Source organism: Cydia strobilella, chromosome 27 (genome assembly GCF_947568885.1).
Source record: "Cydia strobilella chromosome 27, ilCydStro3.1, whole genome shotgun sequence".
Classification (NCBI taxonomy): domain Eukaryota; kingdom Metazoa; phylum Arthropoda; class Insecta; order Lepidoptera; family Tortricidae; genus Cydia; species Cydia strobilella.
The window spans coordinates 4973311-4999607 of NC_086067.1; the positions used below are offsets into that span (position 1 = coordinate 4973311).

Genomic DNA, 26297 nt, shown 5'->3' on the forward strand with positions numbered 1-26297 from the left:
AGAAAATGCCTGCTGTACATAAATCACATCATTTTACCGTTAAAAACGTGAAAAATAAGCAATTATTATGCAGAAATCCATTAAAATTGTATCCTGCTTGTTACAAAAGCGAGACACGTTATTTATTATCATTACTTTATTAGGGTTCCCTAGAACGAAACTATATTCAATGTTAATATACTTTTCCTTTTTTATTGTGGGACGTACCACATTATTACAATCTATAAATTGTATATACAGATGTCAATCACAATGAAAAAATCAACGATGATCAACTCTGGTCAACGTGGGACTCGAACCCACATCCTTAGATTGCCGGTCCAATGCGTTACCAATTGCGCCAGCTGACCATCCGTCAATCAACGCGAATTTAATCATTGCAACGCATGTCCTCAGAGGTGGTCAAGGTTGTGAACCTTAATTTATGCAGATGTCCCTAGTGACGTCGTCACAGTTGCAATGATTAAATTCGCGTTGATAACGGATGGTCAGCTGGCGCAATTGGTAACGCATTGGACCGGCAATCCAAAGGATGCGGGTTCGAGTCCCACGTTGACCAGTTTGATCATCGTTGATTTTTTCATTGTGATTGACATCTGTTTATACAATTTATAGAAACCATATTCATCATCATATCAGATTTTATCGCCCACTGCTGATCATAGGTCGCTTCGAGTATGCCACTTGTCCCGGTCTTTAGCTAATCATATCCAGAAGTGACCCGCAAACCGAATGTCTCCTATGTACTTACAAAAAAATACTAATAATTTATACAAATAATTTATTATCATAAAGGTTGTTTACATTTGCATAGATATATCCATGAAACTCCAACCAAACAAGGCTGAGCCTAGACTTATATTGACCGGGATATAGACCGTGATTACCTTTTGAATCCATACTATCCATACTAATATTATAAATGCGAAAGTCTGTCTGTCTGTCTGTCTTTCTGTCTGTGTGTTCTCTCTTCACGCTTAAACCGCTGAACCGATTTAGATGAAAATTGGCATAGAGATAGGTTGAGTCCCTGAGAAGGACATAGGATAATTTTTATCCCGAAAATCATCCCTTAAGAAAGTAAAAAGCGGGGTGGAATTGAGATAATCAACGAAGTGCCTGCTAATTTGTGTGCATAATATGCTCAAATTTAGATTGCTATGAGATATTTTCCAGGCGCTATACTTACTCTAGCTGCGGTTACTAAGTTAGTTGTTTATGTAACGCAGACCTCAGGGGGTAGACGGGCTTTGAAGGTTCTCTTTAGTAGCATCTCCTTAAATGACAAAGAGTTGAACAATGACAAACACTTACTAATAATATACTTCTCGAAACAAAAAAATCTAAATTTATTTATCTAACATCTCTGTCACTCTTGCATATTCGAGCGATAAAGAGGCAGATAGCGAAATTTCGGATTTGCGTTTCCCGGTAAGTCCTCTGTAAACAAGGGCCTGACACTCTTTGATAGAGAAAGATAGTCTTATTGCGATTCCTATAAGAGGAAAGAGAAAATAGTGCCATGCTTTGTCCTTTTCACCGACCGGGTTTTTTTTTCATGGTCGGGTTACGGCAGCATAGGTAGGAGGCGATGGTGAAATACCGAAATTTATAAGAGTGAAAGAGAAAAAGAATTATGCTGCCATACATTAACCTGTCAATACATGAATACGTCTTTCTCTTACCCCTGGTCGCTCGGTTTCATGTCTGTAACTACTATACTATGTCTATGTCTGTAAACAAACCGCTTTGATGCATCAATGTCAAATATGTATAAGTAACAGTATGTTTAAGTCTATGGTTTACTAATAAGGCTTTTGATGCACCCTGGTGGCAGAACATTGCAAAATATCCTCTATTATGATGGTACGGAGCACGTGAATCCGACTCACACTTGGCCGCTTTTTGTTTGTCATCTCGGCCCGGAAATTGAACGAGATTTTTTAAGAAAACACAATAAATAAGAAGTTTTTTTTTGCTTAAAGAACGAACATTGGTAGAGAATTGCCTTTTAGTGGCTTGGCGAAGCAGGGTTTAAGTTACCTTTCGCTCATGTCGTCGCAAATATGGACATATTTGGTATCAGTGCATTCAGTGTGATGTCCAGCGGTGTCAGCATGGTTGCAGTTTTATCACCTGTCACTATGCCTGTCACTTTCGCACTTACATACTTGTTAGAACGTGACAGGCATGGTGACAGGCGATAAAAATACTACTATGCTAAGCCCGCTGAATACAAATATATGAGATGGCAAGCGCGAAAGCGGAAATTTGTTGTTATAGCGGCAACAGAAATATATCATATGTGAAAATTTCAACTGTATAGCTATTACGGTCCATGAGATACAGCCTGGTGACAGACAGACGGACAGACGGACAGCGGAGTCTTAGTAATAGGGTCCCGTTTATACCCTTTGGGTACGGAACCCTAAAAATTTATCCCGCCTGTAAGGGTGCAGTTCAAAAATTATCTTAAACTTTGCGATGTCTACAGGAAAGATGCGAACGAGTTAAGCATACCTAAAAATGTGTATGACCCAGCTATGACCTTTTGTAGGCCTGCTCGTGTAAAGGTTATATTGATATTTTTCAGAATTACCTGCCGAGGTCTACAATTAGTCTAAACCCCTGACAAATTAAATCAATTGAGATCTGCCTTTACAAATGATATTAATCAATAACAATTTATTGTCACAGAATATCCTGAAATCTGAAGCGTGGGTTTTCGGTAATACCCTATTTAATAATTTCATTTGGAATCTTAAGTGAAGCCTGTTTTAACATCTAAAAATAAACAAGTTTGGGAACAAATAATTAATAAAATAATTTGATTTGTTCCCAAACTTGTTCATAGATGGCAGCACCAGTCTCTCTCGCTACAACGTAAATCCGTAAGGAGTTCGTGTAGGAGGTGCAAGCGCGCACTGCTTGCCCTTAGAGCTGGTCAAAGACGCCTAGTCTTACTAAGATGGCATATAGTCGAGATATTCGGACGGGCACCGCCGTGGCGGGGTGGCCTAGGGGTTCATGGCGTTAGCCGCGATAGCTAAAGACGCCGGTTCGTATCCGGCCTTCACCACTGGAGGGCTTAGTCACTTTTTCTTTAATATATGACATCTATTACAGTTTTTAATCTAAAAATAAACCTGTAAAAACACAAAGGATGAAATAATCGCACAGATTTTTTTTATAACATCTCGCGTCGTATGATAGTCCATATAATGACAGTTCATTTTTATATGAAGAATGTATAGTAGATTGTTAATCAAGGGATGAAAGGCACTCATATGTGCCGAGGTAGTTTGGCGCTCGAACGCAGTGAGACCGCCAATAGTTGGAGACTAAAATGGTGCCTTTAACCCGAGTTAAACACTCTACTTTTCATTTCGAGCACAAGGAAAGTAATACATGGCATTTAGAAAAACACTGCTCAGTATAAACTTCAGTTCAGTAGTATTACTTGAGCATTCAATCTCACAATTTAGGTAAAAATATCATTATTTATGGAACGAGTAGGAGTTAATTATCAGAATGGAAATTGTACAACAAATACATTTAAAACCAAAATTTTAAGTGCTTATCGTAAAAAAACACCGGCCATACCATTACCATGATCCTATTAATTGATTTTATTTTTACCTATATCTGACGTACCTAATTTTGCAATGCTAATTTTAATTTTGAATTTTAGAATTGTCCAAATTAAAATGTTATTAAGTAATACTAACTCATTTTAGTTGTAGTATCTTAGTTTTTTAGTATTTAGTATTAATAATTTTAGTTATAATTTTTAGTTAAGAACTTGCTAACAATGCTATGGACCTATGAGTTGTCTGAAAATAAACGAATTTTATTATTATTTATTATTACGCAAAAAACGGCAAAAAATCGCGTTTGTTGTATATTTTATTCTGTTTTTAGTATTTGTTTTTATAGCGGCAACAGAAATACATCATCTGTCAAAATTTTAACTGTCTAGCTATCACGGTTCATGAGGGATTACAGCCTGGTGACAGACAGACCGACAGACAGACAGACGGACAGACGGACAGTGAAGCCTTAGTAATATGGTCCCGTTTTTAACCTTTGGATACGGAACCCTAATAAAACGTACTTAGAAAGTACAGTGCTCTATAGTAGCAGAAACGTATCAACTCCTGCACACTTTTAAGAACAACAACGACCCTGATAATGAAATAGTAGATTGTTAACCAAGGGACGAAAGGCACTCATTTCTGCCGAGGTATTTTGGCGCTCGAATGCTGTGAGAGCGCCAATAGTCCGAGGCAGAAATGATGCCTTTCACCCGAGTTAAACACTCTACTTTTCATTTCGAATACGAGGAAAGTAAAATGCATGTATTTTTTTTAAAACATGACTAAGTATACATTTTTATAGTATTTCTTGAGGGTACTTTCAATTAACAATTCAGACAAAAGTATCGTTATTTATGGAATGGAGAGTCAAATATCAAAATGAAAAATTTATTACAAATCCATTTAAACTCAAATTTCAATTGCGTATCGTAAAAAAATTAAAAAAGTCCTACTTCGAACGTAAAATGCTCTAGTGCAGACACGTATCATTTTCTGCGCACCTTTTAGAACAACAATGACCCTCTTTTAGAGCATGAGAATTAAAAAAAACATTTCGAGGTAAACACAAATAAATGCCCTAACCAGGATTCGAACCCAAGACCTCTAGCTTCGTAGGCAAGGCCACTACAAACTAGTCTAGGAGGCCATTTAGTTACCTAATGTATTGTGTATAATAATCTCGACTGTATAGATTAATTACCCAATTGTTCCCCAATAGCTTTTGTTCCATTCGCGTTTTTCCCCATTCTGCTTTTTTCCTAGCGTTAATTTTTTTAGAAGTTAATTTAATCACACGCGTATGTCCCAGTCGCTTTTTTCCCCAGTATAGGTATAGGTATTACTTATTTGTACCAGTCAAAATATTTAGATAAGTACGGCTTCACTCACTATTATTTTTAGTCGCTTTTGGCGACATGCTTCGGATTCTTCAGGAATCCTTCCTCAGGCACGAATATTTAATTTCGACAATAGTTTTATTTCGATTGTACCAAAGTCGTTAACTTTTATTGTATTGTCCACAGAAGTGACCTTTTTTTTAGAATGTACTGTACCCATTTACTTAATTCTAACATTTTTACAGTTGGTTCTGAGATTTACATCATCTGATTGTAACCTTCAAACTTTCAAGAAAAGAGCGTATCCAGAGGCCGTGAGTTCAAGTCTCACCCAAGGCAGTAATTTTTCCACTTTTAAATTTATTCTAAGCTTAATAGCATCGATCGCAGACGTTTCTGCATGTTAAAAAATTTAATTTAGAGCGTATCCCATCTTAAAGGCCGGCAACGCACTCACAACCCCTCTAGTGTTGCGGGTGTCCATGGGCGGCGGTAATCGCTTGCCATCAGGTGATCCGTTTGCTCGTTTACCTCCAATATCATTAAAAAAATATGCCAATAACCTATATACGGTTCTCTATAGTTTCCCATAATGTTTTAAGTCATAATTTTCGCTAGTCATAATTTGGTTTTACTCAGAGACGCGTAACTTTTCAAGATTGCCATAAAACAAACCTAACCTAAGCTAACCTATGTACAGGATAACCTTACGAAAATCCTGAAATGTTAACGGTTTCATAATTATGACTAATGACATAGAGTAACTTATACTAGAGCGGTACTGTCATAGTAAATTTTGTAACCCCAGTAAATTCACTGCCATCTGTCGACACATTTTAAAACTAAAAATAAATATTTTTAAAAATACGATAAAATGTATTTAAATATGGATAAATGATTTTTTTATTTGCATTAATTATTTTTATATGATTTTGACCCATGTTCTTTCACTGATATGCGTTAAAATTATAAATAACAAACGAAACAGTCAACGCCCTCTAAACGAGAGTGGGCCAAAACTAGTGGCGCCATCTGATCGAGAATCAAATTTTCTTGATTTTCGAGGCACGTTTTTTCCTTAGACTGTATCCATCTATTACGGAGTTATATCTATCTTTGCTAATGATAATCAACAATCGTTACATTATGACTTTCAATAATTATGTCAAAAGAAGGGACCCCGACCCATACGTATGTACGCACAAACACGAATAATTTGAGAATCCGTGTTGCCTGAATAAAATGATTGCCCTTAGGGAAGAATAAATAAAATCGTATTGAGGGTAGTAAATGCAATAAATCCATTTTTGTATAAATTGGATACATTCGATACAATAACGCTTGGATTTCCATTTTTTTTTTTTTTTTTTTAAGATTATTTTATACAGTGCCTCGGATTTGAGGCTTTTATTTGGTAGTAATAGTAGAATTTTGGGTAATTAATCTATACAGTCCGGTCTGGCGCCTAGTGGGTAGTGACCCTGCTTATGAAGCCAATGGTCCTGGGTTCGAATCCCGGGAAGGCCATTTTTTTTTTTTTTTTTTTAAACTTTATTGCACATAAAATTATAAGTACAAATGGCGGACTTAATGCCATAAGGCATTCTCTACCAGTCAACCACTGGGCTACAAAGAGATGGTTGTTAGGTGCAGGATTAATACTCGAAAAATTAAAACGATAATCGCTACCTGCTATTTACAAAATAAGTATTTACAAAATAAGTATTAACCAAGTAAATACTAATTAATATACTATGAATTCATAAACTTAAACATATACTTTATATGATATACTTACATAAATATCTACATATATACATACATTATATATGTAGATATTTATGTAAGTATTTATTTATTTGTGTGATGAGCACGGATATTTGTTTCTGAGTTATGGATGTTTTCTATGTATGTATTTAAGTGTTTGTATTATTATATATGTGACGTTGTCAACCAAGAGGTACCACATTGTCGCTTGTCGATAAGGTTGATTTCAAATTAAAGCTATATGGAAATAGCGCCTTATTGACAACCGACAATAAGTACCCTTTCGATTGAGAATGGCACATATATCGTTGTCTGAGTACAGCCTTCTTGAGCATTTTCAGAATTTGTGTAAGAATGTATCTATAATATTTATTTTATTTTATTTACTGGTTTTTGAAAAAAATGTACAGTCAGCGACAAAACCATCAATGTTAATAAAAAAAGTCAGTATGACAATATTGCACCGACTATATGGGGCATTTTCTATGAAAAGGGACCTTATCGTCGATGGCGCTTACGCCGCACAGCGTCGCGCGGCATTGCATTTATATCGGAGCATCGTTTATAATGGCGTAAGCGCCATCAACAATAAGGTCCCTTTTTATAGAAAATACCACATATTTTTTCCAAATCTTTGTCTTTAATGAAAAGATTAAAGGTATTCTAAGGCCATTGGCGTAGCAGTACGGGATCTAGTAGCCCTAGTGCCCCATATAAAAATTCCACGGCCAATGGCTCTTACGACTGTAATGTTATACACTACACTACTGAAATGGCTTCACATAGTTCTCGAACAGACAAAACAATAGCACTGTCGGGAAGCGATGGCCCCTTTGTTTCACTTTGGTACAAAGTTTTAGAGGAAAATAATATAAATTGATTTTGAATAGTTTAGTGACAGGGCTAATTCACTGAAGATTACTCGTTAACTACCAAAGTTACCTAAATTAAGTTAAAGTTTATTTAGTTAATTAAGTTAACTAAATATTTGAAGTTAACCCTTTCACTTCAAGTAAAGCTAAAAGCCAATCAGTGAAGTGCTTTCTAATTAATATGTTCACAGCTCAAGTGGCTCCCTATTCGGTTTCATCGTATCCTTTATATTTTATCCCTCTTATATTGTATTCTAAAGGTGGATGGACTGTGTGAAAGATGATATGAAACTAACGCAAGTGAATGATGAGATGACGGGTGACAGAGATGTATGGAAGAAAAAGACATGCTGCGCCGACCCCAAGTGAATGGGACAAGGGCAAGCGAATGATGATTGTATTCTATTTCTTCAATTCCCCACTATCTTAGAGATTATTATTGACTTGGCTATATGTAAAATACGTAACTATGACTAAAATTATATTACATTATATTCTATTTCTACAATTTCAATTTCTATTTTATTTCTACTTTCTATTTTATTCTATTTCTACAATCCAAAAAATAATTTTAATGTAACAATACTAATTAATATGATAAGGCTCACAATTGTAAAATTAATTGACATATTTGTACCTACACAACCCAAAACTTTAAAATAATGTAATCTATTTCATGTAATTAAATGTAATTAAAATAATGTAATCTCTCATGTAATTAAATTAAATTTTTGACGTGTAATATGTAACAATATTATTAATAAATGAGTATGAGTATGAGTATGAGTATGAGTATTAAAATTATATTATATTAAAAGCAACTGCACACATAGTAAGCGACAATGTGGCACCTTTTGATTGAAAACGTCACATTTATCAAGTTTCAAATTCGGTTTTAGGCATAATTTGTTTATTGTTTTCCTGGCGTTCTGGCTCTTTGCCGCTTGGCACTAATCCCAAGAATTGGCGTAGGCACTAGTTTGTACCAAAGCGACTGCCATCTGACCTTCCAAGCCCAGGGGGGAACTCAGGCCTTATTAATCCGGTTTCCTCACGATGTTTTCCTTCAGCGAAAAGCGACTGGTGAATATCAAATGATTGCTAAATGATTCTAATGTATACTAAGTGTTTTCATGAGTGTTAACTTAATGTTTAATTAATATAATAATGCATGCATTGCCTGTAAGCGGAGGATCAATTTTTTTATTTTTTTATTTTTAATAAAAACTGTGCCCTTTTAGTATGCTAATTCTAATAGGTATGTAAATTGTATCTTCTGTTGGTGATCCTAATCCATACTTCCATACTAATATTATAAATGCGAAAGTCTGTCTGTCTGTCTGTCTGTCTGTGTGTTCCCTCTTCACGCTTAAACCGCTGAATCAATTTAGATGAAATTTGGCATAGAGATAGGTTGAGTCCCTGATAAGGACATAGGATAGTTTTTATCCCGAAAATCATCATCATCATCACCTTAAGAAAGTAAAAAGCGGGGTGGAATTGAGATAATTAACGTAGTGCCTGCTAATTTGTGTGCATAATATGCTCAAATTTAGATTGCTATGAAATTTTTTCCAGGCGCTATTCTTACTCTAGCTGCGGTTACTAAGTCCACGCAGACGAAGTCGCGGGCAAAAGCTAGTATTATAAATGCGAAAGTCTGTCTGTCTGCCTTTCCCTCTTCACGCTTAAACCGCTGAATCGATTTAGATGAAATTTAACATATTGATAGGTTGAGTGCCTGAGAAGGACATAGGATAGTTTTTATCCCGAAAATCATCCCTTAAGAAAATAAAAAGCGAGGTGGAATTGAGATAATTAATGAAGTGCCTGCTAATTTGTGTGCATAGTATGCTCAAATTGAATTATTGCTATGAGAATTTTTTCAGGCGCTATACTTACTTTAGCTGCTGTTACTAAGTCCATGCAGACGAAGTCGCAGGCAAAAGCCAGTAAACAAATAATTATAAAATCCGAAAATCTCATTGGTATGAGCCTGGGTCATCTGCAACCTCTGGATTGAAAGTCGCACGCTCTTACCCCTCAGAAAGAAAATGAATGAGTGATAAAAGTGTACGTATTCATTCTATTCAACTCAAGAACCTTATTCACACACTGAACACCATGTGTATGCCTTTGACATGACACTTAGGAAGTGGACACAATGTCCATTGTAACCAGTTAACATGACAGACAGGAAATCGCGTTATTACTTGCTCTGCGTATAGCTGAGAGTATTTTTAGGGTTCCGTACCTAAAAAGGAAAAAAACCGGCCAAGTGCGAGTCGGACTTGCGCACCGAGGGTTCCGTACTTTTTAGTATTTGTTGTTATAGCGGCAACAGAAATACATCATCTGTGAAAATTTCAACTGTCTAGCTATCACGGTACATGAGATACAACCTGGTGACAGACAGACAGACGGACAAAGGGACATACGGACAGCGGAGTCTTAGTAATAGGGTCCCGTTTTTACCCTTTGGGTAAGGAACCCTAAAAAACGGTGCAAATAATGACCAGAATGGCGAATATACCATCTAAAGCTGAAAGTATCATCTATACTACTACTCAAATAGGTAATAGTCACTTATTTGACACCCCTTTAACTCCTAAGTACTTAATCAACGCTATTATAGCACTGCTATAGCGCTCTTCTACCTCTTTCAATCTCTAACCTTATTGTAGCGCCGTTTTGCAACCTTAGGCGATAAAAATATGTGCCCAATCTGTGAGTATTACGGGGTTATAGTCGGCTATAACTCCTATTTTTAGAACATCAACAGAGACCTCTGGAGCCAGGAGTAATCAAACACTTATATGGATCTCTTTTACTCCTTATATTTAGCGCCTAATCTTAGTGTTATATAAAATAAATAAAATAAATAAAATATTATAAGTACTACTATTTTATATAACGCTCCTAATTATTTTTATTTACGTCAAGGTCTAAGACATAGTGTATAGCTTATAATTAAGATACATTCTCCGGACACGTCCCAGACACAATTAGGCAGGTTCAAGAGACAGATAAATAATAATTAGAGGCAATCTCTGCAATTTATATTGTATGTATTTTAGTCAGTTATTTTTAATGATATATGAGGCAAACGAGCAGACGAATCGCCTGATCGTATGCGATTACCGTCGCCCATGGACACCCGCAACACCAGAAGGGTTGTAAGTGCTTGCCGGCCTTTAAGATGGGAGTACGCTCTTTTCTTGAAGGTTTATAAGTCGTATCGGTCCGAAAATACCACGAATGTGGAAAATACCGCAGGCGACAGTTCATTTCACAGTTTAACTGTGCGAGGCAGGAAGTTTTTGGAGAAACTCACAATTGAGTGCACATCTAAGTGGTGAAGATGGAAATTTTTTCGCGTAGAGCGATGGCGTAAAGAAGCGGCGGCACCTAATCTTTAATGATGGGAAAATAGTGTAAATTATTACAAATTAGATTACCCATAAACAGCTGTTTGGTCTAGTCATTGTTTATTTCTAGACATACAATTATTAAAAATATGGTCGGCAATGATTAAATGATTGATTGATGAATGAATGATTTACGAAAAAGTAAAGCCATCTCAAAGAATGATGATGAAAGATAAGCCTTTGTATGCCTCTATTATTAATTCATCTGTATCTATCTACCAAATGTTAACAAACTCTGTCAAAAATGAAAAAAACGACAACAAAATAACAACCGGCCTTTGTATGCTTTTATTATTTACTGGTCTCTGGTTCAAGCCCAGTTAGGCTCTGTTATTGCGGGGCTGCTTTATTATTCTATATTATCGCACCTCAAGGACATCTGGGAGAGACGTATTTCGGTACAGTCAAGTGCAAAAATATGTGTGCATATAACTTACTCAAAAATATGTCCCATAGTTCCTATCCCAGTCCGGCCGTCTTTCGACTTCTTCCTCGGTTCCCTCATGGCTGAGGGTCGCGACCACATGAGGTCGTTATTTTGTGCACTTAAGCTCTCCATTCTGCAGCGGACGGCAAACGGACGTCAATCTGGTGTCGCGGGGTGAAGTAATTCGAATCGGGGCGGGGTGGTGCGTGGCCGTTCTATACTATTACTTATTCTGTGATACACTGTAAATTACGTCCGTAATGCACGTCCGTATTATTCATTGGTCTCTGGTTCAAGCCTAGGCTGTGTTATTGCGGCGTTGCTTTATTAGGTATTCTCTATTATCACACCTCAAGGGCATCTAGGAGGGACGTATTTCGGGTAAACACGTTGTATGTGGAATAAAAGGTTTTCTCACGTCTTACCTGACAGAAAACTTTTGTGTGATGAGTCACACAAATAGGTAAATGCTACCCTAGTTTTCTCCTACAGACACAGATACAGATATTCGTTCCTGAGTCACGGATGTTTTCTATGTACGATCGAAAATTTTAATTTATGGCCCCATTTCGTACCTTATCAATCAATATGAAAGTCACTAGAGACCTCATATTATTGTCACTATGACAAGGTAAAAAATGGGTCCGAAATTAAAATCTTTATCTGACATACTATTTTTATATTATACAAGGTGTAAAAAAATAGTGGGGATCCGTTTAAAAGCATATTCGGTATCGTGTTCTAATTAGGAAAAATTAGAAGAAAAATTTACGCGATATTTTTTGGCCTTTTATGGAGGGTTGGCTCGCTTGAACGACCTTGCGAAAATTTAAAAAAAAATCTACTCGATACTGAATGTGCTCTTAAACGGATCCCCATTATTTGTGACGTTTTCAATCAAAAGGTACCACATTGTCGGCTGTCGATAAGGTTGATTTCAAATTGAATATATATGGAAATGGTGTCTTATTGACAACGGACAATAAGTACCCTTTTCTAAGAACAAATTAAATTATTTTCTATGAAAATATTTTAATTTGTGGTTTTTCAAGTAGACACACTACTATTTAAACTATAAACTGAAATAAATATCATATACGAAGGAAAAAATGACCAAAGCCTCCAGTGTCCAGAGCTGGAGCCAGGGGGCGCCACAAGCCTTCGGGAATTGTCATATACTTGGAAATTTCGACCCATGCCACCGTGGCCGGATAGCCGAGCGGTTCAGGCACCTGTCCGGTAAACGGGGTACGCTGGTTCGATTCCAGCTCTGGACACTGGAGGCTTTGGTCATTTTTTCCTTCGTATATATTTATTTCAAGTACCCTTTTGGTTGAAAATGGCATAAATGTTGATCTTATCGTGGGGCTTAGTCAGTTTGTGTAGGAAGGTCCTATAATATTTCTTTATTTATGTAGGGTAGATTGGGGTTAAAGGGTCGGCGGGTAAAAAGATCTACTATGCGTGGTACACATGGTGTTATCGATAAAAGCAAAAAAATATGTGTTCAATAATATATTGTGCCTATCAATGAGAAATTTTTCAATAAATATGATCCCGGCCTATAAATCCCGGTCTTTGGATAGGCTTGCGTGGGGATATAGATCCAACACGTAGAGTACAGTATTTGTTATTTATTAGTCGTTTTTCGGTGAAAGAAAACATAGTGAGGAAACGGGACTAATCCCAATAAGGCCTATAGTTTCTCCTCTGGGTTGGAGGGTCAGATGGAAGTCGCTTTCGTAAAAACTAGCGCCTACGCCAATTCTTTAGATAAGTTGCAGAGCGGACTGCATGCTCCCATGAGCCATCGCAAAAAGCTAGGAAAATGATGAAAAAAAATGAAGAATGAGAAAAAGATCACAACAGCACACATTTCTGGACCCAAGTGTATAAGTTTCTGTTAATTTTATCAATTATTATTTGTATCTCCTTGGATTTCACCGGCCTATAAATCCCGGTCTTTGGATAGGCTTGCGTGGGGATATAGATCCAACACGTAGAGGCCCCTTGGAAAGCTTTAATGTCATATAGAATCCCTGCTGGAACCCGTTCACAGGTGCAACAATAGACACCCATGAACCGGTCGCAGCAGGCATTGGGACTATTGTAGAAAAAGTGGACAGTATACCGGTCTATGGATGTTTGGGTGTACAATGAGACTGGGTTATTGCTGAGAGGTCCGGACACCTGACATAACATGTTTTGACAAGTTATTGAGGCAGGCGGTGACTTGCCGCCCACTAGATGGGCCCCTGAATCTGCCGTCGTAAATACGACCAGGGGCCCATTTCTCGACCGGTATTAGGCTAATATTACTAGTGTGTTGTCATGGCAACCCATACGATTTGACAGTTCGTGGACTAATAATATAAAGGGGCCCACTGACTATCAGTCCGCCGGACGATATCGGCCTGTCAGTTAGAACAAAAATTTGACAGTTCCGAACAACTGACAGGCCGATATCGTCCGGCGGACTGATAGTCAGTGGGCCCCTTTAGTCTAACACCTTTCGAGAAATGGGCCCCAGGAGGACATTATTTTATTATTATTATCTAAAGAAGACAATACTGTATAGTTCGACTATTGGATGTAACAGAGACAGCGTATTATGAGAAAGTAGTATAGCTGTTTGTGCAATTCTCTATTTGATAAATTGCGAACGAAATAAACTTTATGTCCACTTCGTTAACTTTGGCAACCTTCGTCTCGTTATTTTATTTCCTTTATCTTCTATACAGAGTTTTTGAAGAAAATCTGGTTATATTTTTAAGGTAAAAGTTTAGCTTTATAAAATAGTTTAGCTTTAAAAAAAGGGCCCCTTCTGAAAATCACATCTCATCATCATCATCATCATATATCTAGCAAAAAGCTGATATTTGTAACCATTGCCTATACCACAAAATCACAAACCTATTAATAGATGTAGTTTACTGCTCGATTAAATTTTTTTGTGCATGTTTTGTATAATGTTTTTAGTGCAATGAAGTGTATTGTGTATTTTGTTTTTTCTCTTGTTCAATTTTTTTTTCTGGTAGTGGCAATAAAACATTTTACAATGCATGTGCTCGAAAAGTGCGTTTCCTACGGAGCCATATCATGCGGAAAGTACTACTTTTCCGCACTAGTGCTTTTTGTTTTCAAGATGATTTCCGCACTTGTTGCATACATAGCTATTTTATTTTAGTTGTTTATATGACTGGTATATAATGAAATACGATTGTGGGTTTATAAAACAAACTTAATTATGGAGCAGTCACATCTTCCAATTGTACGTCCTAAACCAGACAATATAGACTGACAGACGGATAATGTATCAAAATTATAAGGTTTCCTTGTCGACTAATACGGAACCCTAAACACAGCAGCAAACTGATCCCGATACTGCTTTAACAATATGAAAGATCAACCGATCGATAGATTCTAATCCAGATAAGCTCGGAAAGTGAAGAATCGGGCCAAACTTGAGAGCCAATAAGCAAACTGTCGCTAAAGGTATTAGAGGTTTTCAATTTATATTACACTAGCTTTTGCCCGCGACTTTGTCTGCGTGGACTTAGTAACAGCAGCTAAAGTAAGTAAAGCGCCTGGAAAAATTCTCATAGCAATCATTCAATTTGAGCATGATATGCACACAAATTAGCAGGCACTTCATTAATTATCTCAATTCCACCCCGCTTTTTACTTTCTTAAGGGATGATTTTCGGGATAAAAACTATCCTATGTCCTTCTCAGGGACTCAACCTATCTCTATGCCAAATTTCATCTAAATCGGTTCAGCGGTTTAAGCGTGAAGAGGGAACACACAGACAGAAAGACAGACAGACAGACAGACTTTCGCATTTATAATATTACTAGCTTTTGCCCGCGACTTCGTCTGCGTGGACTTAGTAACCGCAGCTACAGTAAGAATAGCGCCTGTAAAAATTCTCATAGCAATCTAAATTTGAGCATATTATGCACACAAATTAGCAGGCACTTCGTTAATTATCTCAATTCCACCCCGCTTTTTACTTTCTTAAGGGATGATTTTCGGGATAAAAACAATCCTATGTCCTTCTCAGGGACTCAACCTATCTCAATGCCAAATTTCATCTAAATCGGTTCAGCGGTTTAAGCGTGAAGAGGGAACACACAGACAGAAAGACAGACAGACAGACAGACTTTCGCATTTATAATATTACTAGCTTTTGCCCGCGACTTCGTCTGCGTGGACTTAGTAACCGCAGCTACAGTAAGAATAGCGCCTGTAAAAATTCTCATAGCAATCTAAATTTGAGCATATTATGCACACAAATTAGCAGGCACTTCGTTAATTATCTCAATTCCACCCCGCTTTTTACTTTCTTAAGGGATGATTTTCGGGATAAAAACTATCCTATGTCCTTCTCAGGGACTCAACCTATCTCTATGCCAAATTTCATCTAAATCGATTCAGCGGTTTAAGCTTGCAGAGGGAACACACAGACAGAAAGACAGACTTTAGCATTTATAAAATTATATAGTATGGATATGGACTAGTCTCTACCCGCCATTTTGTTTGCCTAGAATAGTCTTTCCATTTGACTACACATGACGTACATACGCACATCATTGCCACATAACAGCACTATCTCAGGGCCAAATAATAATCTTATTAAGCGAGTCTCTGAAAATAAAAGGACCTTGCCAATTAGTCTACCCACAGAACCCTAAAACAGGTCCAAGGAAGAGAGGTATGGGCACTGTGAATGTTATCTCGCTATGTGTGGTAAAGGGCACAGGACAGCGGATGCCATTCCAGATCTAGAGTAGAGCCCAACTGGGGAAGTACCTTCACCTTACAGAAAACCGCAGCCAGATAACACTAGACCCTACTCATAGTGTTGTGTTCCTGCCGGTGAGTAAGGTTGCCAGAGCTCAACGAGAGTGCGGAGAGTTAGGGTCGGCAACGCGCATGTAACTCCTCCGGAGTTGCAGCCGTACATAGGCTACGGAGACTGCCTAACATCAGGCGGGCCGTATGCTTGTTTGCCACCGACGTAGTATATAAAAACAAAAAGGTCCCATGTTCTGGACACCGCGAATTTATCTCAAAACGTCCCTCTTCGATTGCCTTTGTACCTCTCCTTCCTATTTCCTATTCTTTCTTTTCCTTTTCTTCCTTTATATTTTTTCCTTGTTCCTGTTATTCTTTTTATACTTGTACTTTTCCCCAGGACTTATTCTCTAAAATGGGCATGGGTATGTGGTTGAAAAGATAGTATGAGAATACAAACAGAATTATTCGCGAACGAAATCGCAGTCAGACAATAGTCTATGAAAAAACAGAACCTTCAAACCAATTAATCTACCCGTGGAACCCTAAAACGGGTCCAAGGTCCCGTGTCCCGGACAGCGTGAGATTTATATCATGCCCGTCCCTAATTCCGTCCCGTGACGTATGGCGCGCTTAGCGTGAAAAGTGATTTCTTTATATAGTTTATGAGGATAGCTGGGAAATTAATTTGCGTACCTTTGCCGGAATCTGACAATGAATTTATAACCTTTTGACCTACTATGACACATGGAGGTTTAAAGGGGCCCACTGACTATCAGTCCGCCGGATAATATCGGCCTGTCAGTTGTTCGGGACTGTCAAATTTTTGTTCAAACTGACAGGCCGATATCGTCCGGCGGACTGATAGTCCGTGGGCCCCTTTAAATAGTATGAATTCGGACGTACACTGACATCAGAATTGTTTTTTTAGGTAGCGTACGTCTCGCCCGCGCCAATACATGTACGGACAAGTAAGAGCGAAATGCACGAAAACTTAAAGGACATCAGTTAAATGTCATTCTGATATCAGTACACGTTCGAATTGGCCTGTAAGAAGGTTTGTATATATATCGCCGAAAATGGTACTTGATGTGTATAATGTACGGTCAAGGAATTTGATTTCTGTGCCGCTTTGTACCTTACTCATACTCATTTATTAATAAAGCCAATACAATACAAATCCTCTTTATTGCACAACCTCAGAATAAATGTACATGGAAACAAAAATAATACATAAAGATAGAGGTAAACAACAGGCGGCTTTATCGCTAAAGAGCAATCTCTTCCAGACAAGGTTGTCTGGAAGAGATTGCTCTTTAGCGATAAAGCCGCCTGTTGCCGCCGGGACGGAAACTGTATTTTTAATTTTATATTTTATTTTGACATGTCAATTGTCATTTTAAAGGTTACAATGACAATTGACAATTTACATGTCAAAATAAAATATAAAATTAAAAATACAGTTTCCGTCCCGGGCATAGCACTGTGACCGCTCTGGTTAGACACCGACGACATTCGCCTTAATATCGAAAGCAAAAAACTGACTATTCTGGTTCTTCTCGATTTTAGCAACGCATTTAAAACAGTGGACTATGATATTTTACTCGGTATCTTTCAATCTTTAAATTTTTCCCACAACAGATTATCTTGGTTCCGCGATTACCTGTATGGTAGGCGCCAGTGTGTTATGCTCGATGATAAGTTTTCCGATTGGTGCGAACTCTCCGCTGGTGTAGAAGCTCAAGGTCCTAAGTTATTGAGTTAAGTATATACGAGGCTTCAAGATATCGACCGCAAATTAAGGGACCGCAAAGGCAGCCTCCGAGGCTCCAGACTCGGTTAGCAAATTGTCGATTTGTGGTGTAGACTAACACATATTATCTCGAATACAAGATAGACCTAATAAGATAACTCGTATCAATTTAAATTCGTTCCGTCGCCAAAATAGTGTAGTTTTGAGTTTATGAAATTTATATGTACTTATTATGTTAGTCTGTAATCGCCACTTGCACCATCCCACTAACACGGGGTTAACTGGTTAAACCTGGTGTTACCGTAGTTGACAGTGGGTAAACAGGATAACGAATGAGGAGGTGCTAAGAAGAGTGAGTGAAGGGAGAGCTATTCTAAACACTATTGCAAATAGACGCGGGAAAATGATTGGACACTTAATACGACCCCCAATACCACTGCCTCGACATTGAGAAAATAATTTTGTCTTCCTACCCTCATTTTATAATGATTTAAATCCAATACAAATGACACCCATTGCGTAACAAATGAAAAAGAAAAAAGAAGCCATAAATCTAGTAAAACGCAATAGCGCTTAAATGGAAACCGCGGAAGGGTCCACACCGACCACACAGACGTTAATTAATATTATATAATTACTTTAGGACTAGATTTTAATTACTTCTTTAGGTTAACTGGAAGACCACCACCACCACGCCCAGTGAAACCTGTGTCGAAACGTCGGTAAATAAAATCGGTTAAGTTAATATAATATGCATGGACTTAGGCTAGTTTAATTTAATTTGTATGCCAGTTTGTAGGGACAATGTGGAGATCCTATGTAATTACGTATTGTAAATAGTTTTAAGACCTCTGTAACCCATCTTGACAAATAAATGATCAATCAATCAATAAAGGTAACAAAATAAATTCGCGATAGGCCCGATTTTAAATATGATTTAATAACTAGAAGAGATCCCTCTTAGGGATAAGTTCGCCTCTGTACTACTTTTATCTGGATGTAACCATGATTCCTTTCTTTTTCGTACAATAAAGTGTTTATTTACTTACGTTAGGCATATAATAGATCGTAGCCATTGAATTTCAAATTCTATATAAAATATTGTATTGTATTGTTTAATAAAAAAATGTATTTATTTGTGATATAATTAAAAGATGTAAGATGTGTAGAAATAAGTAACAAAAAATTTTGACCTGTAATATCTTATTACCAATAAATTATGTCTATGTCTATGTCTATGTCTATGTCTATGTCTATGTCTATGTCTATGTCTATGTCTATGTCTATGTCTATGTCTATGTCTATGTCTATGTCTATGTCTATGTCTATGTCTATGTCTATGTCTATGTCTATGTCTATGTCTATGTCTATGTCTATGTCTATGTCTATGTCTATGTCTATGTCTATGTCTATGTCTATGTCTATGTCTATGTCTATGTCTATGTCTATGTCTATGTCTATGTCTAAGTCTATGTCTATGTCTATGTCTATGTCTATGTCTATGTCTATGTCTATGTCTATGTCTATGTCTATAGCCTGTCCGATTTCTAACATCAAGTCCGCCATAGATTACTTGATCTTAGAAAAGCGAACAGACTACGCTTTTTATAGGATTGGTAATTTTTAGGGTTCCGCACCTATAGGGTAAAAACGTGACTCCATTACTAAGGCTGTCTGTCTGTCTGTCCGTCTGTCAGTAGGCTGTATCTCATGAACCGTGATAGCTAACAGTTAAAATTTTCACAGATGATTGTAATACTAAAAACAGAATAAAATAAAGATTTAAGTGGGGCTCCCATACAACAAACGTGATTGTTTGCCTTTTTGCGTAATGGTAAGGAACCCTTCGTGCGCGTGTCGTTGCATGATTTCTGTATAAAACAAAGTTTTTCTATCAATTTAGCGCAAACGAATATTCTAAAGTAGATAGATGCGCACATATTTATGGTAATAGTGTGTAATGAGTTAATAAAACGCAATTGTTTTTTGTATGGAAAGCGAACCACCTTATAAGTGCAGACCAACACTAATATTCAATAATATTCAAGACTTCAGTTCAACTTCCAAATAGGAAAAAATAATGGTACCATTCGATTCCCTACATTTTATTAAAAATATATTGTATAGCAACAATATACATAAACGCAATATTTCACCGACAAAATCGCAATTTCCTTGTTTTCCAGCTTCTAAGCAATAGCGACGTTACATGCTGACGTCATGATGAGCACATTTGTTAGAAGCGTTTCATCAGTAAAGTGCGGGTGCCAGACTTTGACCATCATTAGTGACTTTTGTATTGCTTTAAGACAATGAGTCCCATACAGACATTTTATCCTCAAAACAAAACTGATCGACTGATACAATTAATAAAAATTTGTGGAACACCCTATTTCAAAACATTGTTTATTGGAAAGCCACGCAATCCTTCGTCCTTTTATTGATGTACTCGTATGTTCTATTACTTTCTATTAATGGAATGTACTTAAAGAAATCAAAATTATCTTGATTGTCTAGTCAAAGGTTAACTGGCAGAGATCCCTCAAAGAGATAAATTCGCCTTCGTACTTATCTTTTATACTTTTACTATGTGTTTTTGTACATACACACATACATACATATAATCACGCCTATTTCCCGGAGGGGTAGGCAGAGACCACGGATTTCCACTTGCTACGATCCTGACATACCTCTTTCGCTTCCTTCACTTTCATAACATTCCTCATATACGCTCGCCGGTTTAGGGTGCTCTTGACCTGGCCTTTCTTCAGGATTTCCCCGATCTGATCAGAGAAAGTCCGCCGAGGTCTGCCCCTTCCAACTCCCGTTTCTACCTCTCCCTTATACACTCTCTTTGTTAGCCTTCTTTCACTCATTTTTTCCACGTGTCCAAACCATCTCAACATACCTATCTATGTGTTTTGTACTTACAATAAAGATTTCACTACTGCTACAATTTTGATAACCCTATAAATTTATTTTGTATAACAATACGACCACTAATACAAAGCTGTTTTGTTCCATGTATCGCCATCTTTGATCCTGCAGAGCGCAGCTTGAGTGAGTATTACTTTATTATTCTTTATCTTATACCTTAAGGGGCTACCTGAGGTTTTCATCGATTTTTGACAAGTTTTAAATCGTATCTCCTACTTTTGCACTACGTATAGAATTATAAGACAAGCGGCTATCGGTTCTTCAATCTTTTATCTCCATTTTTGTCTACCGGATTGTGAAAAAAATGAATACTTATTTATTTATGATTGTTTTCAACATTGTCTAAGAAAACACTTTTTTCGTATCTCGATTGCTGTGAAAGATCTTACTTATACGAAATCTACATATTTGGATTCGTCTTAGACGTCTCTAAAAATTTGTCTAAGGTTTTAATTTTAAACTAATTAACACAAAAGTTATGGCCAGAAAACCAGTTTTTTGGCCTAAAATTGTTCAAGTTTGATGCCAAATATTTTGAAAACAATGAACTTTGAAGTAAATATGGGATACTATATTGCTAAAATCCGTTGCTCTTAATATGATAAGCTACAAAAAACATTAGAAAACTAAGGGATTCAAATCGAAGGTCATTGGGGCATGGGATCCCCTTAAACGAGCAATTCTTGTATATATCTATCTATCTATCTATATATATTTCGGGGATCTCGGAAACGGCTCTAACGTTTTCGATGAAATTTGCTGTATGGGGGTTTTCGGGGGCGAAAAATCGATCTAGCTAGGTCTTATCGCTGGGAAAACGCGCATTTTTGAGTTTTTATATGTTTTTAGATGTCTCCCAGATATTTCACAGTTATTCTCACTATTCCCTAGATACAGACTGACATAGTGTAGTGATGTAACGTAAGACATCGACAACTGGCAACTGTCAACGGTTTTCATAGATGGCGACAGCATAGGTTTTTACTTGTCTCTAGTTTTGTTCTATAAAAACAAGGCAGGGTTTCTTAGGGATCTTCAACCCCCTTAGTTAGGTACATTCAACCCTCCCCCCCCCCCCTACACCCTCAGCACAACCCCCACCCCCGAGGACTTAGTAAGTTCATCTGGACACCACAAGGTATAACTATACCAATTTTCAAAACTACACGAATTTTTTCCGCAGATTTCATTAATTTTCTTGGGTTACAATTACAAATAAAAGACGTATCTAGCTCAGAAAGCGGCTCAGTTGAAATGTGACTGAGCTGGTTATGTCTGACCGCGGGATAACTTGGACTCCTTTTTGAGAGGCTGGCACTTAACAGAAATAAGTGAAATAAAAACTAAATTAATTAAACAATTAAAAATCTTCATTTTGATATCCCACTAGATAAAATTGCAAGTTTTTTTTTTCCAAATGTCGCGCGTTATTGTGTATTACGTCCGCCATGTTGATTTTATTATGACGTCATATAGCCTATGTCATCCGGGATGATGTAAGGGTTCTAATGATATATCATACATCTAAATCGGTTAAGGCATTTAGAAGTTATGGTGGAATAAAGAAACTCACATACAAACATGAACCCTGAAAACAATACTTTTTTGGGCAGTCGTGTAAAAAGAGGGGGGAGACCTTTGCCCAGCATTGGGACACAGTGGGTTCTGAATAATAAATAATTATAATTATGATCTCAAGAATAAATGATTAAAATTTGTCAAGTATTCAGATTCACGGTGTAACTTAAAATGTTAATTATTTAAGAAAAATGCGGTAAAATCATAAAACACAATTGTGAAAGTAATTTTCCAAGAAAATTGTGCCGGTGGAAGTTTAAATTAAAAAATAACGATAATGGCTCAAGTTTAGATAGTAATTTGGGCAGATTATGAGGAATGAGGGAGTTTTCACAGACCGGTCTTTCCTAGTGGGTAGTGACCCTGCCTGGTGGATGGTCCTGGGTTCGAATCCCGGTATGGGCATTTATTTGTGTGATGAGCACAGATATTTGTTCCTGAGTCATGGGTGTTTTTCTATGTATTTAAGTATTTATATATTATATTTATCGTTGTCTGAGTACCCATAACACAAGCCTCCTTGGGCTAACCATGGGACTTAGTTAAGAGGCCGTAGTCGATTTTGGAGCAAAAATGTAAAATTGATAGATTTAGTCGTTGAAATTATACACGTTTTGTTACGTAATATCTAAATAACGAGTATTGATTTCTATTAGCACGTCTTCTCATCTTGCCTTTTAATAATGAGGTCGCGAGCGTGCGTCACCGGTAATGCATGAAGCGAAGGGGCAGTTTTTAAAAATTCATCAAAAAATCATGGTGGTAAATTATACAAATTGATGTATAAGAATAGTTTCAGCAAATGTTGTAGATTGTTTACGTATCAAAATTACGTTGAAATTAAGTCGATTTTCAGAGAAATTGTCACTTGTTTTGAAGTAATTTCTGGAGAAAATTGATTTCGTCTAACTTTCATTTACACTACTTCAAAGTCATAATAATAAAAAAGTAGTCTGATAAACGTCAAGTACAGGATATGTGTAATACAAAATTACCATGTTTAGCAGTCCAAACTTTACGAAATTTACAAATAAGAGCGACAAAATCAGTGCTTTACGCGCGTTTACCTAAACGTCCATCAGAAAAGCAAACATTACTAATTTAGTGAGTCTGTTTTCAAAAAACTGATCTGATAAAAGGTAAGATAAGAAGACGTGCTAATAGAAACCAGTACTTGTTATTTCAATTAGGTAACAAAAGGTGTAAAATTTTACGGACTAAATCTATCAATTTTACATTTTTGCGACTAAAATCGACACCGGCCTCTTAATCTGTGTTCTTACACATATCCTACACATGTCCTATAATATTTATTTATTATACGAGTACAAAACAGTAGGCACTCCATTTACGTATTAATATCTGGGAGACCGAGATTTGCTCGGAAAACATATACAAACTCAAAAATAAAGATAAAGATAAAAAAAATGAAAATGAATGAGAAATGCGCCTTCTCCCAGAGATAAGACCTAGCTAGATCGATTTTTCGCCCCCGAAAACCCCCATATAACAAATTTCATCGAAATCGTTAGAGCCGTTTCTGAGATCCCCGAAATATATATATAATATATATAAGAATTGCTCGTTTAAAGTTATAAGATAATAGTAATTTCTACTTTTCATAATGCTAAGAAATAAAGGAAAAGTGGAGCAAATCTTGCAAAGATTTCTATGTAAGACCAACTGTAGCCAACGTGAATGGAAACCTTTTCAGTGACGCTATGTAGCGTTTTTTGTCATAAAAAACGCTACATAGCTTTGTTTAGGTAAGTGTTTGTTATTTAATTCTTATTTGTCCTGTTTTTCTTCCTTAGGTATGAGTTTGTTATTTAATTCATATATGTCCTGTTTTTCTTCCATCCCTTCTTTTTTTTTGGTTCCGTACCCAAAGGTTAAAAACCCCGCTGAGACTCCGCTGTCTGCCTGTCTGTCTGTCTGTCTGTCTGTCCGTCTGTCACCAGGCTGTATCTCATAAACCGTGATAGCTAGACAGTTGAAATTTTCACAGATGATGTATCTCTGTTGCCGCTATAACAATTAATACTAAAAACAGAATAATATATTTAATTGGGGCTCCCATACAACAAACGTGTTTTTTTTGCCGTTTTTTGCGTAATGGTACGGAACCCTTCTGCGTGAGCCTGACTCGCACTTGGCTGGGTTTTTTAATCTTATTTTTTTTATAAGTCATACATTTGCACCCCTTCTTACCTCCATTACTTTTGACGGCCTCTAAAGAGGCCCACTGATCACCAGTCCGCCGGACGATGTCGGCCTGTCAGTTTTTCGGAACTGTCAAATTTTTGTTCTAACTGACAGGCTGATATCGTCGGGCGGACTGATAATCAGTGGGCCCCTTTAGCCTAGTCAGTAGTAATCCTTCCTATGAAGCAGAAGGTCCCGAATTCGAATCCTGGTAAGGGCATTTATTTATGTGTTAATCACAAAATATATTTGTTCCTTATGGACGTTATCTTATTTACAGAATTATTTATATATAACTAAACAATTAATATATTGTCATCTAGTACCCACAATACAAGCCTTTTTGAGCTTACGGTCTAGGTCGATCTGAGAAAAATTATGCTACCTATTTTTTTTTCCTTTTACCCTCCCTTTCTTCCTTTTCTCTTTCCTTACCCTTCCTCCAACCTTGCTTCCTTCCTTACTAACTGCCTGTCCACTAACAGTAAACATGCCCCCCAGGACAACATCGACCAGCAGCCCCGGCGCCAAGTCCCCGGCGGGCAGCAGCGCCGGCGCCGCCGCCGGCGCGTCCACCGCGCCCGGGGAGCGCACGCCGACTGCGCATAACAAAGCGCTGCAAAATGTCAAGGGACAGGACCACCCGCCGCATCCCAGCGTAAGTTGATAGATACAGATTGCATTGAAAGTCAAAATTATGACAAATTACAAAAAAAAGAGAATTATAACGTTAGGATTAAGAGACAGCGAGACAGAAACAGTTTGGAAGGAAGACAAACGAAATGAGAGCAGACCACCAGCAACATTCAAGTGCGAATAGGAGCATTCCATGAAATTGTCCACCGTTGTCGCGTACGAACGCGAATTTTCTGAAGATTTGCAGGTATAAGAGTTTCCTTTTTCTATGACAAATGGTCAAAAATATGCAGTATAAAGTAAATAAAATGCGCCTGTACGGGACAGCCCGTGGAATGCTCTAATAGCTGGCATAGCGTATATTGCGGATGGGGACGATACTTTAAGTGGACAGGTAGTACGATAGCATGAACTAATTTTCTTGACAAAGAGACAGATATAAATAACAACAAGAAAGACTGAAATATTTCTGATGAGTAAGGTTTCCAGTGCCTCCAAAGATCCTCGTAAGCTTGTGGGTTCCGCAACGCGCGTAACTCTACTAGGGCCGCATGTTTGCCACCGTCGTCATATAAGAAACACATAGTTTTAGCGGCTATCGTTTAGTGCCTGTGATGAGAGCCGCTTATCCAAGAATGGGGTAAAAAAGACAGGAGAGCGGGGAAAATACTAATTAAGAAAAGACAAACCAAAGTATCAAATTACAGACTACTGATATAAAGAGAAGAATGACTATGACCAAGAATGTATTATAGTCTGCATCTTCTCAAATGATTTTTACGCCTAAGACGGTAATATATGTTAAACAAGTCATTGTTCCTTTTCTGCGAGCGGTCGGTCATTGTGTGCCATTGTGTCTGACAATGGCACGCGCCGTAGCACGCGCTCAGACTCAATGGCACACAATGGCCGACCGCTGGTATAAAAGAAACAATAGCTTTTGTTTAACAGACCGTCTTAGGC

General features: G+C 37.3%; 1 protein-coding gene across 4 annotated transcripts in view; it reads left to right on the forward strand.

Annotated features, from left to right (window-relative positions):
- The window catches only part of LOC134753523 (synaptotagmin-7), a 643705-nt gene that overhangs the window by 564849 nt on the left and 52559 nt on the right, over positions 1 to 26297 (forward strand). For all 4 annotated transcript variants that reach the window (XM_063689422.1, XM_063689425.1, XM_063689424.1 and 1 more), the window contains 2 exons: positions 21027 to 21038; positions 25200 to 25356. In XM_063689422.1, the coding sequence (XP_063545492.1) occupies positions 21027 to 21038; positions 25200 to 25356 (169 nt within the window). The remainder of the gene's footprint in view (positions 1 to 21026; positions 21039 to 25199; positions 25357 to 26297) is intronic.